Below are 15,479 nucleotides of genomic sequence, written 5' to 3'. Positions count from 1 at the left end.
TTTAGAGATTTATTTATTTATTTTTATTGGAAAGTCAGATTTACGGAGAGAAGGAGAGACAGAGAGAAAGATCTTCCATCTGCTGGTTCACTCCCCAAGTGGCTGCAACAGCCAGAGCTGAGCTGATCCAAAGCCCCAGGGTCTCCCACACGGGTGCAGGGTCCCAAGGCTTTGGGCCAACTTTTACTGCTTTCCCAGGCTGCAAGTAGGAACAGGATGGGAATTGGAATGGCAGGGATACGAACTGGTGCCCATATAGGATCCTAGCGCATGCAAAGTGAGGACTTGTAGCTAATAGGCTTCCACCCTGTGCCCAAGGGTTGCGACTTTCTTGGGATTGGCCTGTGTAATACATTGTATTTTGGGCCCCTGAAATTTCAATTAACATTACCAAATCATGTCTTCAAAAAGTATAGAGAGCCCGGCATGGTGGCCTAGCGGTTGAAATCCTTGCCTTGAACACGCCAGGATCCTATATGGACGCTGGTTCTAATTCCAGCAGCCCCGCTTCCCATCTAGCTTCCTGCTTATGGCCTGGGAAAGCAGTCGAGGATGGCCCAATGCCTTCGGACCCTGCACCTGGATGAGAGACCCAGAAGAAGACCTGGCTTCTGGCTTCGGATCAGCTTAGCTCTGGCCTTTGAGGTCACTTGGGGAGTGAATCATCAGATGGAAGATCTTCCTCTCTTCTCTGTCTCTCCTCCTCTCTCTATAAATCTGATTTTGCAATAAAGACATCTTTTTAAAAAGTTCCTAGAAAATGAGTATTACAGACAAAATGTGCTTGGTTTAAATAATGTTTGTTCCCAAAGACCGTGCTTTTGGACTCCATTTTTCATGAATTTTCTGAAGTACTCCTGTGTTCACAGAAATGATGGCAATGGTTACTGTAAAAATACCATTATTGCCTGTCAGTGTGCTCAAGCTTGAAAAGTAAAGCTAATATAAATTATACTACTTCCTTGGAGGATGAGAAAGAATTTCAAAGTGATTTTTTTCCCCCTACAGAATCAACAAAGGAATAAATTGTGTATGCTTCAAAGAAACAGTCACATAATCACAACTCATCCTATTGATGGAAGATTATTTTATTAACTGAAATCAGGCACTAATTAGAAAAATGGCTAAGACATTCATATCTATAATAATAATAATAATAATAGGCAGTGCCCTTATCTGACACAATGCCAGATTACCTGCATCTGAATCTGGTGGGAAGCTAAGGAAGGCGGCCCCAGGTTGGGTCTAGGAACCTGCAGTGGCTCACTTAATTCCACTGAAGTTGTACTGTATCTGCTCGAATGAGGCTCTATGAGAACCAGGAGTCCTTGGCATGATCTGCTGCTTGAGCCTCACTATAGGTTGAGAGAATGTGTTACCAAGATACTGACACAGACTGCTATGGTGCTGCACAGCTTTAAGGTCCTTTCAGTCAAGGGTTGGTTGTTCTAGACACTTCACAGCTGACTTGTGCTGGGAATGACAGAGTTCCCATTCCACCAGCCAAGCAGCAGGTGGCAGCAATGAATCAAATGGACACGGGGTTCTCCCAGGCACTTGCCTGCCTCCCACACCTCCTTCAGCTGGCTTCACTAGCCGACCACTGTGAATGAGTAAGCGCAAAGGCTTGAGGCATCCAGGTAATATGCATGTCTGCCATCTGCTACTTCAAGTCACATTTTAAAAATGGGACATTGTTTATAAACTACTTTCTAATTGAACAGGATTCATAAATGGAAAAATGACGCGCTAGGCACAAATGATTCTCAGTTTAGGTGCCAAGAATGACATCTTTGTAAAATTCCAAAGAATGGTTTATCGTAAGACTGGCTAAGATCCTGTTGCACAAACAATCACACAATTGAGGACGCACTGCAATGGGTCAAAAATGAAAAGAGCAATTGGTAGGAGCAATTTGATAGTGCAAGAGAAAAAACAGCTCTTGTCTTCAGGTCTGGCATTTCAATTAAAAACTAGGCAGAGCAAATTAAAAGCCTATAAAGAGTTAAACACAAAATACTAAGAAAGTTAAGTGCACAAATTTCATTTGTTTCACGTACAGATGTTACCTTTAACCTCTGTAGTAGTAAGAATGGGATAATACAAAGTCTGCCCATTTGATAAGGAACAAACAAATGAGGTTACAATGTGTAGCCATGGTATGTATAGTTCAGATTTTTGGGGAGGGGACCAAACATTGGATTTCTGAATATCTCAACCCGCAACTCAATTCCATTGTACCACAGTCAAATAAATTAGCTCGACAAGGGAGTAGGCATAAAGCAATAGCACAGGTAGTAATATCATGGATGTAAGAAGTAAGGTCAGATCATCCCTAAAGGAAGAAGACACGGACAGAGAGCAGTGCGATCATGTCATTCTCCTGTCTAAAGTGGCTTCCCCTGTGGCCTACAGGTGAAATTGCAAACTTCTTCACAAACACCCCAAAGGTGTGCTTTTTCCCTGGCTCCTGTTCTGACTCTTTCCATATTAAACTTCCTGTTGGCACGATCTAGGGGTTTACCACATGGGGTTCCTGTTCTCTCCAAAGCCAATGTTTTGTTCTTTAAGTCACACAGTGGAGAAACAGATTTTCTCAAGGCCATTTGGGTATTTATAACATAATTCACAGGCCATATACAACTGTCAACTTAAAAAAAAAAGTCTGCTTTAATTAACTGAATTTCAGGTCTCACTTGTGGTTGCAAGAAAAGACTAAAGTTTCCTTTCCCTTCCCCTTCTATTCAGTCCTCCTTTCCTTCCCATCTTCCCCCTCCCTCCCTCCCTCCCTCCCTCCCTCCCTCCCTCCCTCCCTCCCTTCCTCCCTTCCTTCCTCCCTTCCTTCCTTCCTGCCCCTCTCCCTCCCTCTCCCTCCCTCCCTCTCTCTCTCTCTCTCTGCAGGACCAGACCAAAGGATTTTTCTTTTTTCTCTCTCTTGTTCTTTGCCTCAGCAGGACCAGGTCAAAGCATTTCTTTTCTTTCGTTTTTAAAGATTTATTTATTTTTAATGGAAACACAGAGTTCAGAGAGAAGGAGACACAGAAAGAAAGATCTTTCGATTGCTGGTTCATTCCCCAGGTGCTGCAAGAGCAGCAGCTGAGCTCATCTGAAGCTAGCAGCTTCTGGTCTCCCATGTGGGCGCAGGGTCCCAAGGCTTTCAGCCATCCTCTACTGGTTTCCCAGGCCATAAGCAGGGAGCTGGATGGGAAATGGAATAGCCAGGATACAAACCAGTGCCCATACAGAATCCAGCACATGCAAGGTGAGGATTTAGCCACTGAGCCATTGCACTGGGCTTGTGGGCCAGAATCCCAGGCTCAAATGTCATTTTCTCAGACAAACTTCAGCTGAACACTTCACTCCTATCGTGGTATATTTTGATTCTTATGAATCTTAGTTGATTGCTATTTTAATTATGATTAATATGACTGTGCAATAAGAGCACAAACTCCATTTTGAGTTTTATAATATAAGCTGTCCCAGGGCCAGGCAGTGTGGACTGACAGGAAGGAAGCTGCTGGTGGACAGCCACACAGGCAACTGTACTTCTTCTCCAAGGTTGATATCTGGAGGTAGGTACTACAGCTGGGGCATTAAACCCTAGTGCCTTCGAATCACCAATGGAGATGTAACTCACTACTACCCCATTCCATGCAAGACTTCATTATGATAAAGAACAGCATACTGGAGGCTCTGCGGGAATAAACATCCCTTTATTTTCTTGCTGACAACTTACCAGCCTGACAGCATCAGGAACCACGGAGCAGTCCTTGAAGGGGTGTGTTTCCCTGTATTATTTGGAAGATTTCCTCCATAGATGCAAAGGTATTCACTTTGTTACTAACTCGTACCTATTTCAGCCTATACAATAGTTTTCTTTTACGTATGCTACTTTTGTGTGCATCACAATAAACTGATTAACCCAGGAACTAGTTTTGGTCTCAGCTGGCTTGCCAAGTGACTTAAGGTAAAAAAACAAAAAACAAACAAAAAAAAAAACATGCCCCCTTTGCAAAGATTATACCCTTTATGTTGCAACTGTCATTAGGCCATCAGGAAAACCAGGCCATCTTGACTGCTTCAGCGCAATGGCCCTTATATTCTTATTTCCACACTGCACATACTGTAACAAAATGGCTCTTAATATACGATATCATAATCTTTTACTCACATGTTTCTCTCTTCCCTCTGTATTTTCATGGAGACTCAACATACTAATGCAGAGAAAACAGTTTTGGAGGTTGTTAGGGAAGGAGAGAGATAGACTGGTGCCAGGTGTCCGAGAAGGAAACCCGAAGAGGTGATGCTGCATGAACAAGGGCCATATGGGCCTTGTGTGGTGGCCGGCCCAGTGGTTGAATCCTTGCCTTGCAGGCACCAGGATCCCATATGGCCACTGGTTTGCATCCTGCTCCACTTCCCACTCAGCTCCCTGCTTGTGGCCTGGGAAAGCAGTAGAGGATGGCCTAAAGCTTTGGGACCCCCTATGAGAGACCTGGAAGAAGTTCCTGGATCCTGGCTTTGGATTGGCTCAGCTCTGGCTGTTGCGGCCACTTGGGAAGCAAATCAATGGACAGAAGATCTTTCTCTCTCCTTCTCTCTGCAAATCTGCCTTTCCAATTAAAAAAAAAAAGTCCATAAAACAAAACAAAACAAAACAAAAGAAAACATCTTTGACAGGGAGCTGATCATCAACTACTAACGCTCAAAACAAGATAATACAATGAACCTAAGTAGGCTTCCAGACACAAAATCTTCCTCAAAGGGTTAAATCTAATATGTAACATGCAAATTAATACCAATGATGGCACAAAAATTCATCAACGAGAAATATGCTGTATGTTTTAATGAAGTGAATCAACAGCAAGTAAGGTCTAATTGCTTGTGTGACAATTTTAAGGCATCACTTTACCCGAAATGTGACTTCTCTAATAAGAGACATCAGCAGAGCAGAGGATTTACCAATGAAAATGTTAATGGTTCCAAGGCTAAAAAAAGCAAGCTACACATGAGGAATCGATGATGAACAAAGGCAACAGATGCTTCCACTCCTTCTAATAGAGAAAACTGCACAGGAGAGGAAAGGCACGTAGGGGACTTGTCTACTCTGCTCCTTGCCCTTCTAGTTTTACTTCCTCTTCTCTGCTAGACCCTGCCTGTCTTGTCTTCTTTTGAAGCTGCATTTCTCCCTTTGACAGGTAGGGAAATGGTCAAGGCATAGATCCAACCGCCTAACCCAGTCCTACATTGTAGCAAATAGCCTTATTACAGTAGTCAAAAAGTAGAAGGTACGCAGATGCGCATCAGCAGATGAATGGATAAACAAAATATATCCACACCATGGGATGTATTTGGCACTAAGAAGGGATGAAGTACTGATAAATGCCATAACATGGATGAAACAAAAACACAAGATGTAAGTCAAAGAAGTCATTCATATGAATCCACATACAAAAAAAATAGACTAGTGGTTGCCCAGGTGGGAAGTGACTACAAATGGGTATGCGTTTTCTGGGAGAGATGCTGAAAATGTTCTAAAGTTGACTGTGATGATGGTTGCACAACTCTGAGTATACTAACATCCATTTGGCTGTACACTTAACTGTAAACTAAGGGAGAAAAGGGACTTCTTTCACTCATAACAAATTAAGATAGTGCTATTTTTAATTGCCAAATTATCTGAGTGAAGTAATATATCCAATAAACAGTGGCTGGCTCTGAACAGTAATTCATAACTAAAACATTTGTTTTGGGACAGTCTAGAAAGAATGCTCTAGAATATGAGGAGGGCCAGTGTTGCTATTACAAGGTGCTATGCCAGTAGGATTTTCCTCTGGCAGCCGTATCTACCTGCAGAGAGAAATGGGAGTCTTGGAACCCTGAGCCAAATTCACAGGGCACTTTCTCCAACACAGAGACCAGGGCAAAGAACATTATTCGTTTCCTGAGGAGAATTATTTCCATAGAGATGGCAAGCCTAAAAACAAATCTTCCCAGCTTGTTCAGGCACTAAATAGATAAACCATAAGGCAGTTAATAAACTTAAATTTTTTTAAACTATACTTCTCTTTAAAATCAAATGGGATTAATAGGTTGGTAAGGAGATTTTGCTGGTGATGACACTGTCAGATTTGATATAAGTTCTGCAGCCTATAATTTAATTCAAAGTGGTATATAAATTTAATCTATAAATAAATCCCACTTTCATTGACTGTATGCCTGTCTCAGATACTGCTTTTATGTACATAATAGCTTACTGAAAATCTTCAATCAATAGCTTGTATTACTAAAGTCACTACAAATTTTGCCTAATTCTGGAAATTAAAAAGAGAAAAGACTGAAGCAAATCCATACAGGAAGTTATGAGAAAATGTTCTATAGATCTATTAGGTATTAGAATCTCCTATTTAAAAAAGTCTTAAAATTTCATAAATGTGCTTTAATTTTATCTACTTGTATTCTACACAATTAGTAATTTATTTCAGTATGACACTTCATATTCTAAAACTTTTAATTAAGGCTCTGCCTTGTCAGCAAATAATTATTTCTTGAAAACAGAAGTCTCAAAAAGGGCTGTCATTAATTAATACACTCTTGGGAAACTGGCCATTTTTAAAGTTTTAGTAATAACTACGATTTCTAGGGAGAAGGAAAGGAGAATTGAAAGATAATTTAAGAACAAAATTAAAATAATACAGATTTTTTTAAAAGAAAAAGCAATTAAGTGAAAAAGTTTACATGAGCACAAAGTATTAAAACAGAATAGCACTGGGGCTCGGCAGTGTGGCCTAGTGGCTAAGGTCCTCGCCTTGATCCCATATGGCCGCTGGTTCTAATCCCGGCAGCTCCACTTCCTCTCTATCTCTCCTCCTCTCAGTATATCTGACTTTATAATAAAAATAAAAAATAATAAAAAAAACAGAATAGCATTTAAGTTGCAAATTTGAGAACGAGCATCAAATGTTAAAAAAATGTTTTTACTTCTGAATGCAGAACAAGAAAAAGCTAAATTCCACCTCTACATTAATGATTTTTTAAAAAAGATTTATTTATTTTTATTGGAAAGGCAGATATACAGAGAGGAGGAGAGATAGAGAGGAAGATCTTCTTCTGATGATTCACTCCCCAAACGGTTGTAATGGCTGGAGCCGAGGCAATCTGAAGCCAGGAGCCAAGAGCCCCCTCCAGGCTTCCCACATGGGTGCAGGGTCCCAAGGTTTTGGGCCGTCCTTGCTCAACTGCTTTCCCAGGCCACAAGCAAGGAGCTAGATGGGAGTGGGGCTGTCAGGATTAGAACCAGTGCTGATATGGGATCCCGGCATGTTCAGGGTAGGGACTTTAGCTGCTAGGCTACTATGCCAGTCCCTACTTATTATTATTGAAATCCTTACTTCAGAGTTTACTCTGGAAGCAAAGTCTTAAGTTACATTAATACCACTTGTTACTGCTGATACAGCAATATAACTTATTTATTGAAAGCCTACCTTACAGATAATAAATTTTGTTTATTATTATTGAAGTCCTTACTTCCAGAGTTTATTCTGGTAGCAAAGTCTTAAATTAGATTAATACCACTTGTTAATGCTGATGCAGCAGTGTAACTTTTATTTTTTGAAAGCCTACCTTACAGATAAACATTATTGGGTATTATTTCAAGTTGGGAAATTTTTAATATGGACACTGAACTATGCCTGGTTTTTCCTGTGAAGGTAAAGTTACTCTAATAAAAGCTTAATAATTGTTTAAATACACATTCTGAATTTAAAAATCATCCACTGTACTACTTATCTAGAAAGGATCATAAATAATTAAAGCTGAATTTCTGAGTCCTGTTCTGAATCTGAGTAGATGCAGCACAAGGGGTTCAGTTGTAATCAGAGGTAATTTCAATGACACTTCTAACAGAAATGCATGGTTAACATGTACAGTATATGCTATACGAGTGCCATGTTAAGAACAGTGTGTCAGGACTCAGAGTGGTTTTGGCAGTTTGGTGTTTCAAAGAGAACAATTAGATCAAGTCTGTAATGGTTTGCACTTTGAAAGGAAATGCTGCATTTGGTTTTCCAGATACTAAATGCAAGACACTTCTCTGCTAGGTTGTACCCACTGCTGGTTAGCACAAGAACCAGGGCTGGGGGGAGGCCAGCCTGGACAAGGTGGCAGTACCTGTCAGCACACATGAGGGCTGGGTCTGGGGGCAGGCTGGGCTGAGCCAAGCTGCAGCAGAGGCTGGCATGCACAAAAACTGGGGCTGGAGGGGGATGCATCCCAAATAGGCTGCAGTACCTGCTGGTATGCGTAAAGACTGACGCTGTGCTGCGCTGGTTGGGCTGGGCTGAGGCACCTGTTGGCTCACGTGAGATACGGGGCTGGGGCAGAACTGACTAAGCAGTTCCATCCACCAGTATGTGCGTTCGCTGCTGTAGGTGACAGATCGAACCTGATCCTGCACTGGCACGTGTATACAGAGTCAAGTCTGAGGTTACCCCTGGAGAGGTTTCTTGAGGTCTCAAGGGAAAAATCACAGAATGTGTGGTCTAACCTTGGAGTGTATGTATCAGAACGGGGCCTCCTCAGTTGCTGATGTCTGTGCAGCAGACAGCATGCCCAGATGCACACAGGAGACATAATGGCCAGCTCACTGAGGCCAGTAGAGGATGTTGATTGCCTCGTCAGAGGATGGAAAGCAGAACAGGCTGGACAATTCTCATGGCCAAGCTTTGTAGCATGTTCCAGGGCTTGTGGATGTACTAAGGTGGACTATGTTAAGCAACAGATCTTGGGAAGATTTTCTCAACCCTGGTGCAATTAAGCTGATGACATCTCAGAACTATCAAAACCACTCAAGTGACACTCCTCCACATCAAAGTCTTCAAGGCATCATCAAAAGACTGCCCCCGACCCCTGGGTGTTGGTGTAGTTTGACAGCAAGGAACAACCCCTTCCCCGTCCTTCCCTGCGGATGCAGAAAGAAAAATAAAAAATGAAACATTGTCTGACCTACCTTCTTTCATACCTGACCCTACCCACCCAAATCAGAGGTCCACATGGACATGCATCCCCCTCAACTCTGTAAATGATAATAAGAAAGACATTCAAGGTTGAAGACCAAAGAGTGAAAAAGGAGAACTAACAGGCATCCTCTGATCTTTCATTTTAGAGGAGGGAAATGCCTAGTTAAGCCTTACAAAAACACCCCTTTAAGTGGATATCACAGTCCTGATGTGATAGCAGTATCAAAGCTTGGCCTTTTCAAATTGGCTTAGTTAGCCTCAATGAGTTACTTCAGTGCTTTCTGGTTGCTTATGCAAGTCCTATACTAGACAACAAAGAGGAAAAGACCAGGCCTAAGGACAATATCTCCATCAATAGCTTTTCTGTAGGAATAATGCTTTATGGGAAGCAGAAGTAATATACAAAGCAAATGAAACATGAAGAGAGTATTTCCAATTCACTCAAAATATGTAAAAAACAACATTATAAAGGTCAGAATGCAGATGGGATTTGTAGCACTAAGAGGATGTGTTAAAGTGAGGGTTTCACAGAAACTTATTATCAAAGTGGGAAGTGGGTACCATCACAAAATGAAACACTATGAATGAGCATGCCATTAAATGCACATACTAAACAACCAATGAATACAAGAGTTCTCCCCTTTTACAGAGCTCTAAGATTTAATGCTACGACCAATAAATCACAGAAAATAATATGCAGTTGACAAAATATTTTTCACTAACATTAACTATCACAAGGATCTGATAAATTGGCATTAAAACATTTATTACATAATTTTATAATGTAAACATAATTTGAACATAATGATGCACATTATATTAAGTATGCCATCCGTTGAGTAAATTAAATATATAAATAACATTGTGAATATATGCAAGTGCCTTGTCCAGGACTATTTGGCCAAACTTTAGGGCTGGGACTTGACTGAGATCTCTGTCCAAACGCAGTCTTATCCTCATGTATCACAAGTCCTCTTCTCTAGACCATTATTCTTCATACTTGAATGAACTCCCTGTCAAAACAGCAGGACTGCAAACCATGTTGACCACTCCTGTCCTTGTCTTGGGGATAATAACTCTAGCCCTGAACTACCCCTACCTTGGTGAAGGCATTTTGTACTTGGCACTTTGGTCTACATCCTTACCATAAAACACATAAGGCCTGTCAAAATCCACCTGAGGAAAATACGGTGGTCCCTGGAGTCTGAGAATTTTCCTTTTTCAAAGCAATTCATTACATATTTCAAAGCAATTCACTTCATATTTACATAATTTTTACTGTTTATGCTGTGAGGTACATGACTATTTAGAGAGCCCATACAACTCTACCTTCGAGAATCTTTTGCTTGCTGAGAACTTAGGTACCAAATAACAAATGATTACATAACAATTTAGTTTTCAGTTCAGTTATCCTTTGTAAGAATCTAACAGACTATGAATTTGCTCCCCCAGAAAAATCCACACACTTTTACCCATAGGTAGAAAGCTGACTGACTCCCTAAAATCTATCCAGGCTCATGAGCTAAGTAAGTGGATCTAGTATAAGAGACCCACTGAATGACACCATAAAAAGCTTAAACAAAACTGCATGACATTCTAGTAATTTCTTTCCTTTGATGCAGAAAGAACAGAACTTCCACCCCATTAAGGCAAAGGAGCTGCTTTCCCCATCATCTGAATGTCCCTCTACAAATGCTCACTCCCTTTCAAAATCATTTCGTGCCTTCTTCCATGAGAGTGTCTCATATGCTTTCAGAGTTTCTGGAATGGCCTTTTCATACAGATATGTTTGTAGATATGCATGCATACAAAGATAAACTTCATTAAAACCAGCAGACACACAGCTCAGCTAATGAACTGTTCTACTTCAAAATTTTTATGGCTTGGAATGCCTTTATGTATGGCTTTGATGCCAAAGGGAATGAAGTCATTAAGATGAGTTAATAATACTACAACACAAGCATTTTCTTCTTCTCAAAGAAAAAAGTACTTACAAAAAAAAAAAGAAAGAAAAAGTACTTAGATCTTTCGAAATTTAAATGAATTTCTTAGTAAAAACAGAAAGGCTGATGTATAACCAAGACATGAGGCTTAAAGCAAGCACAAATCAAGAAGATAAGAAACTGTTGAAATTAAATGTACTTAAAATCTAAAATAATGAAGCTCACGTTACCACAAAATGGCTATAATAAGAGAAATTTTCTGAATGTTGATGTAAGATTTGTTATTAGCAATGGTGTATGTGAACCTAACACATGTCAGATGCATTCTAATGACAGGTTACTGGAGGACTTGAACATGCACATACCACGGGCTGCTTGGTGATGTCCACCAGGTCCTTCAGGTTGTAATACTGATGCTTCTCAAAGGCTGAAAACAGCATGTCCAACACCTGCTGCTTATCAGCTCGAGCTCGCTTTCCATCTTCCTTCTTCTTCCTTTCATATTCAATCTATATGGAAAAAACAAAGGAAACAAAGGCATCCATTCAATGTGTTCAGTTTGAAACACAAGCATTCTTTTTACAGTCATTCCACAACCAATAGATTTGAAGTAGGCTTCTGAAGATTGGTTTGGAACCAGGGGTTCCTGTTACTCCCAGAGATCTCAAACCTTCAAGGCTCTGGGACAATAACAATACTGATCTATAAACTATAAATCATCTGCATTATTTCTTATAGATTTATGTATGTGTCTATCCTACCTCATCTCTCACCTGAAAGGTTTTTCTTTGCCAAAATTTTTATCAATTCAGTGTTTCTAACTGATTATTCTGTGGTGATCAGAAACTTAGAATTCCTTTACTTTTTGTTTAACCAAACACAGTAATAGGCTGATCACAGAATAGGTTCTTCAGAGAGTGAAAAGCTCAGAAATAGTAATAATAAAGAAATAGTTGGGCAGAGACAGAAAGTTTTTTCTCATCTTTACCCACAAGCTTCTTAAAAAAATATATATTTATTTATATATATCAAATAAACAAAATTTAATTTATCAACATAAAGGGATAAATGTATACTCAATATCAGATACAAGACCTTTTCTGTTTTTTTTTAATTTTATTATTATTGGAAAGCCAGATATACAGAGAGGAGGAGAGACAGAGAGGAAGATCTTCCATCCAATGAGTCACTCTCCAAGTGAGCCGCAATGGGCCGGTGCTATGCCGATCCGATGCCGGGAACCAGGAACCTCTTCCGGGTCTCCCACACGGGTGCAGGGTCCCAAGGCTTTGGGCCGTCCTCAACTGCTTTCCCAGGCCACAAGCAGGGAGCTGGATGGGAAGTGGAGCTGCCGGGATTAAAACCAGCGTCCATATGGGATCTCGGCGCGTTCAAGGCGAGGACTTAAGCCACTAGGCCACTGTGCCGGGCCCAAGACCTTTTTCTGAAAACCCATTTCATCTTAAAATTTCCTGTGGCCTCCATCCAGCTGTGTAATGCATTGGTATTTCTAACACACACACACACACACACACACACCCCACAATGTCTCATCCAAATAAAGATGTCACTCTAGGGTGAGATGGACGCACATCCTGCAGTTCTGTGCACCTGCATTCAGGCCTCTCTGGGAAGCAGTGGCATTGAGAGAAGGGACAGGTTCTCTTCCACTGTTATTGTTTTGAGACTTTTCATTTGTAAACTGAATTCTCTTCATTTCTTTCAGAACACTTAATTTTTAAAATGTTCTAAAGATTTCTTTCTATAAAAGTTCAGATACATATAAATTGCAAGAGCCAACAAAGCATCATCAGTAGGTGGAGTGGAAACCACCAGAGAGCTTGCTTATAATCTGGGGCTGTCTTCATAAATACACAATGCATTACAAAACTTACACATAAATTACCATATCAATGCCAGTCTTGTATTTATGCTTATTCTCCATATTTCAACAACAGAAAAGTATCATAAAAATATAAGATGATAGTAAACTAAAGATATATCTCACACAGTTAAGAGACTTTTCACTTAGTGGTAAAAGATAATGTCGACAACAGAGTATCTGATTTTCCTTTTCTTTCTTTCTTTTAAAGATTTATTTTGAAAGGTAGAGCTACAACACAGAGCGAGAAAGAAAGAGAGAAAGATAATCTTCTGTTCACTGGTTCACTCCCCAAAAGGCCATAATGGCTGGAGCTGGGCTGGTCTAAAGCAGGAGTTTCTTTCGGGTCTCCCACAAAGGTGCAGGAGGCTCTAGGACTTGGGCCATCTTTTGCTACTTTCCCGAATCATTAGTAGGGAGTTGGATCAGCAGCAGCCTGGACTAGAACTGGTTTCTATGTTGGATGCCTGCATCATAGGCAGAGGCTTAACCTGGCACCTGCCCCAAGCTTTCAATTACATAAAGTTAGGATCCATGGAAAACGGGAACAAAACAAACAAAATAAAAACAAAAAACACTAACTCAATCATCATCACTTTTTAGTATGGACATTCTGGAAGTAAAACTCAAAATTCATTTACTCCCGCAGCAGAGGAATACATGCATTATGTGTAAGGCACTACATTAAGGTATGGGATAAATATGATAGTCTTCTCCTTCAAAGGGTATCTTTTTCTTAGGGTTCATCTGTTAAAATGAATATAGACAATTCAAACATTTTAAATGTAGCCACAGTCAATAGAACTACAGATTGTAGTGTCGGAAAGGAATGACATCAGTCACTCTCAAGATTTTCTAGATGACAGCATGAAAAAGAACAGCGACAGGCAGTTACAAAGGATTTGGAGATGAACAGACTAGAAGAGCCAGAAGCAAACGGAGTGGGGAGACCAGAGAAATCCAGGAAGATAGAAAAAGACTATATAATGCATTTAAGGGAGAAAAATTAAAGCAGAAGTCCAGATTCTTCCTTGATTCAGCAGAGGGAAGCAGAAGGAATTGTACCTGAGGAAGAATTTTCTTTCTCTAGGGTACAAAAGATAGAACTAAGAAAATGATCATATTCTCAAAAGAGATCAGAAGAAAATCCACTGCTTCTTTCATTAAAAAGTGGAATGCATTCTGAAATAAACATGCTGACCAATGACTAAAATACGTTATATTTTCCCTGTTGTACTGTACTTGAAGGGCTTATGTTTTGGGTTGCATTGGACAATCTAGAAGAGGAGCCTGCTAAAAAAGTAGCAGAAAGTGTGGGCAGAGGGTTGAGGATAGTGCAATCCTTTATTCTGGTAACATAAAGGGTAAGAGAAATTTAACTTGGGATCTAGGAAACTGTGGAAGACAGATTCATACTAAGGAGAGGTGGGCATATTCTCTTCTCACAGGCTTGAGTGGGATGTGGAATTTCATTTATAGCCAAAGCCAACACTTCAAAAAAGACAATGCAAAGCGTGTGGGTACGCTAGCAAACAAACAAACAAACAAAAACCAAAAAACAAACCAAAGCAAAACAAAACAACAACAAAAAAACCCAAATTCTAAAACCCAAAGCTGAGCTTTTGTACTCTCTGTATGCAGTCTTAGCTATACAACATTGTTTGTATTTTCTTCTCATTTTAAATTCATATTTTAAAAAATAAGAAATTAAATTCAAGAAATAGAAAGGAGAAGTGACGGTACATTCAGTTCTACCTGTAGTAGGCTATTTTTAATGTAAAATGATTGAAGTTGCTAACAAGATTAACAGCAGAAAAAAAATGTCTCAAATAACCATATCCCCCTGGTACAGTAAGATGGCCCACTTCAGTGAGAGCGCACGTTCTAGCTGGCGGTTGTTATTAAAGTTGGCCTGGCGCAGCCCTGGCTGTGTGGCCATTTGGGGAGAGAACCAGCAGATGGAGGATTTCTCTATTTCTTCTATTCTTTTTCTGTAATTCTTTTAAGTAAATAAAATTAATATTAGAAAGAAATGTAATGATTTATTTATTTTTTGAAAAAGACCTAGGATTTAATACCAATCTCTCCAACATTTACTTTCTGAAGAAGTCTAAAAGCCTCATGTTAAATAGTACTGAATTTCCCTTTGTGAAATACCCCCAAGATCCACTCCATCAAGAGACACCCTTGGGTGTTTTTGCTATTTTCTCCATTTTAAGAGTCCAGACTCCTAAAGAAATGCTGAGACCTTTCTGCAATTGCCAAATAGCAGGCAGTGATGCACATCTTTCCTCTTTGGGTTGACCTAATTGAGAATGTCACTCTGTGTGGAACCTCATCACGGGTACAATGGCTGACTTGTTTAATGGCTAAAATGGGAAATGTGGAAAGCAAAAACAAAATTCTGGCTTATTTATAAGGCTGTCGAAGACACACAGGAGTAGGACTTAGCAGCGAGGAGATGGTTTCCACTTTAGAGGTGGGCTGGCACTAACATTCATAATCCTTTTGTTGACAATGAGGAGACTTGTCCTTCCACCTCCAAGGTGAAGACTTGCATTTTGGGGTAACATGTTTTCTGGATGGAGCCCTCTGAAATATGGATTTATTACTAATTTGAATCAAAGATAACCCCTT

The 15,479-nt window shown here is 40.1% G+C and overlaps 1 protein-coding gene across 1 annotated transcript in view; it reads right to left on the bottom strand.

The window, feature by feature from the left end:
- Positions 1-15,479, bottom strand: part of GTF2F2 (general transcription factor IIF subunit 2) — a 138,279-nt gene that overhangs the window by 672 nt on the left and 122,128 nt on the right. Inside the window, exon 7 of the mRNA XM_004577465.2 lies at positions 11,326-11,469. Coding sequence (XP_004577522.1) covers positions 11,326-11,469 — 144 coding nt within the window. The remainder of the gene's footprint in view (positions 1-11,325; positions 11,470-15,479) is intronic.

Source organism: Ochotona princeps, chromosome 12, assembly GCF_030435755.1.
Source record: "Ochotona princeps isolate mOchPri1 chromosome 12, mOchPri1.hap1, whole genome shotgun sequence".
Classification (NCBI taxonomy): Eukaryota; Metazoa; Chordata; class Mammalia; order Lagomorpha; family Ochotonidae; genus Ochotona; species Ochotona princeps.
The sequence above is the reverse complement of the archived record's forward strand: the minus strand, read 5'-3'. Positions and strand labels throughout refer to the sequence as shown.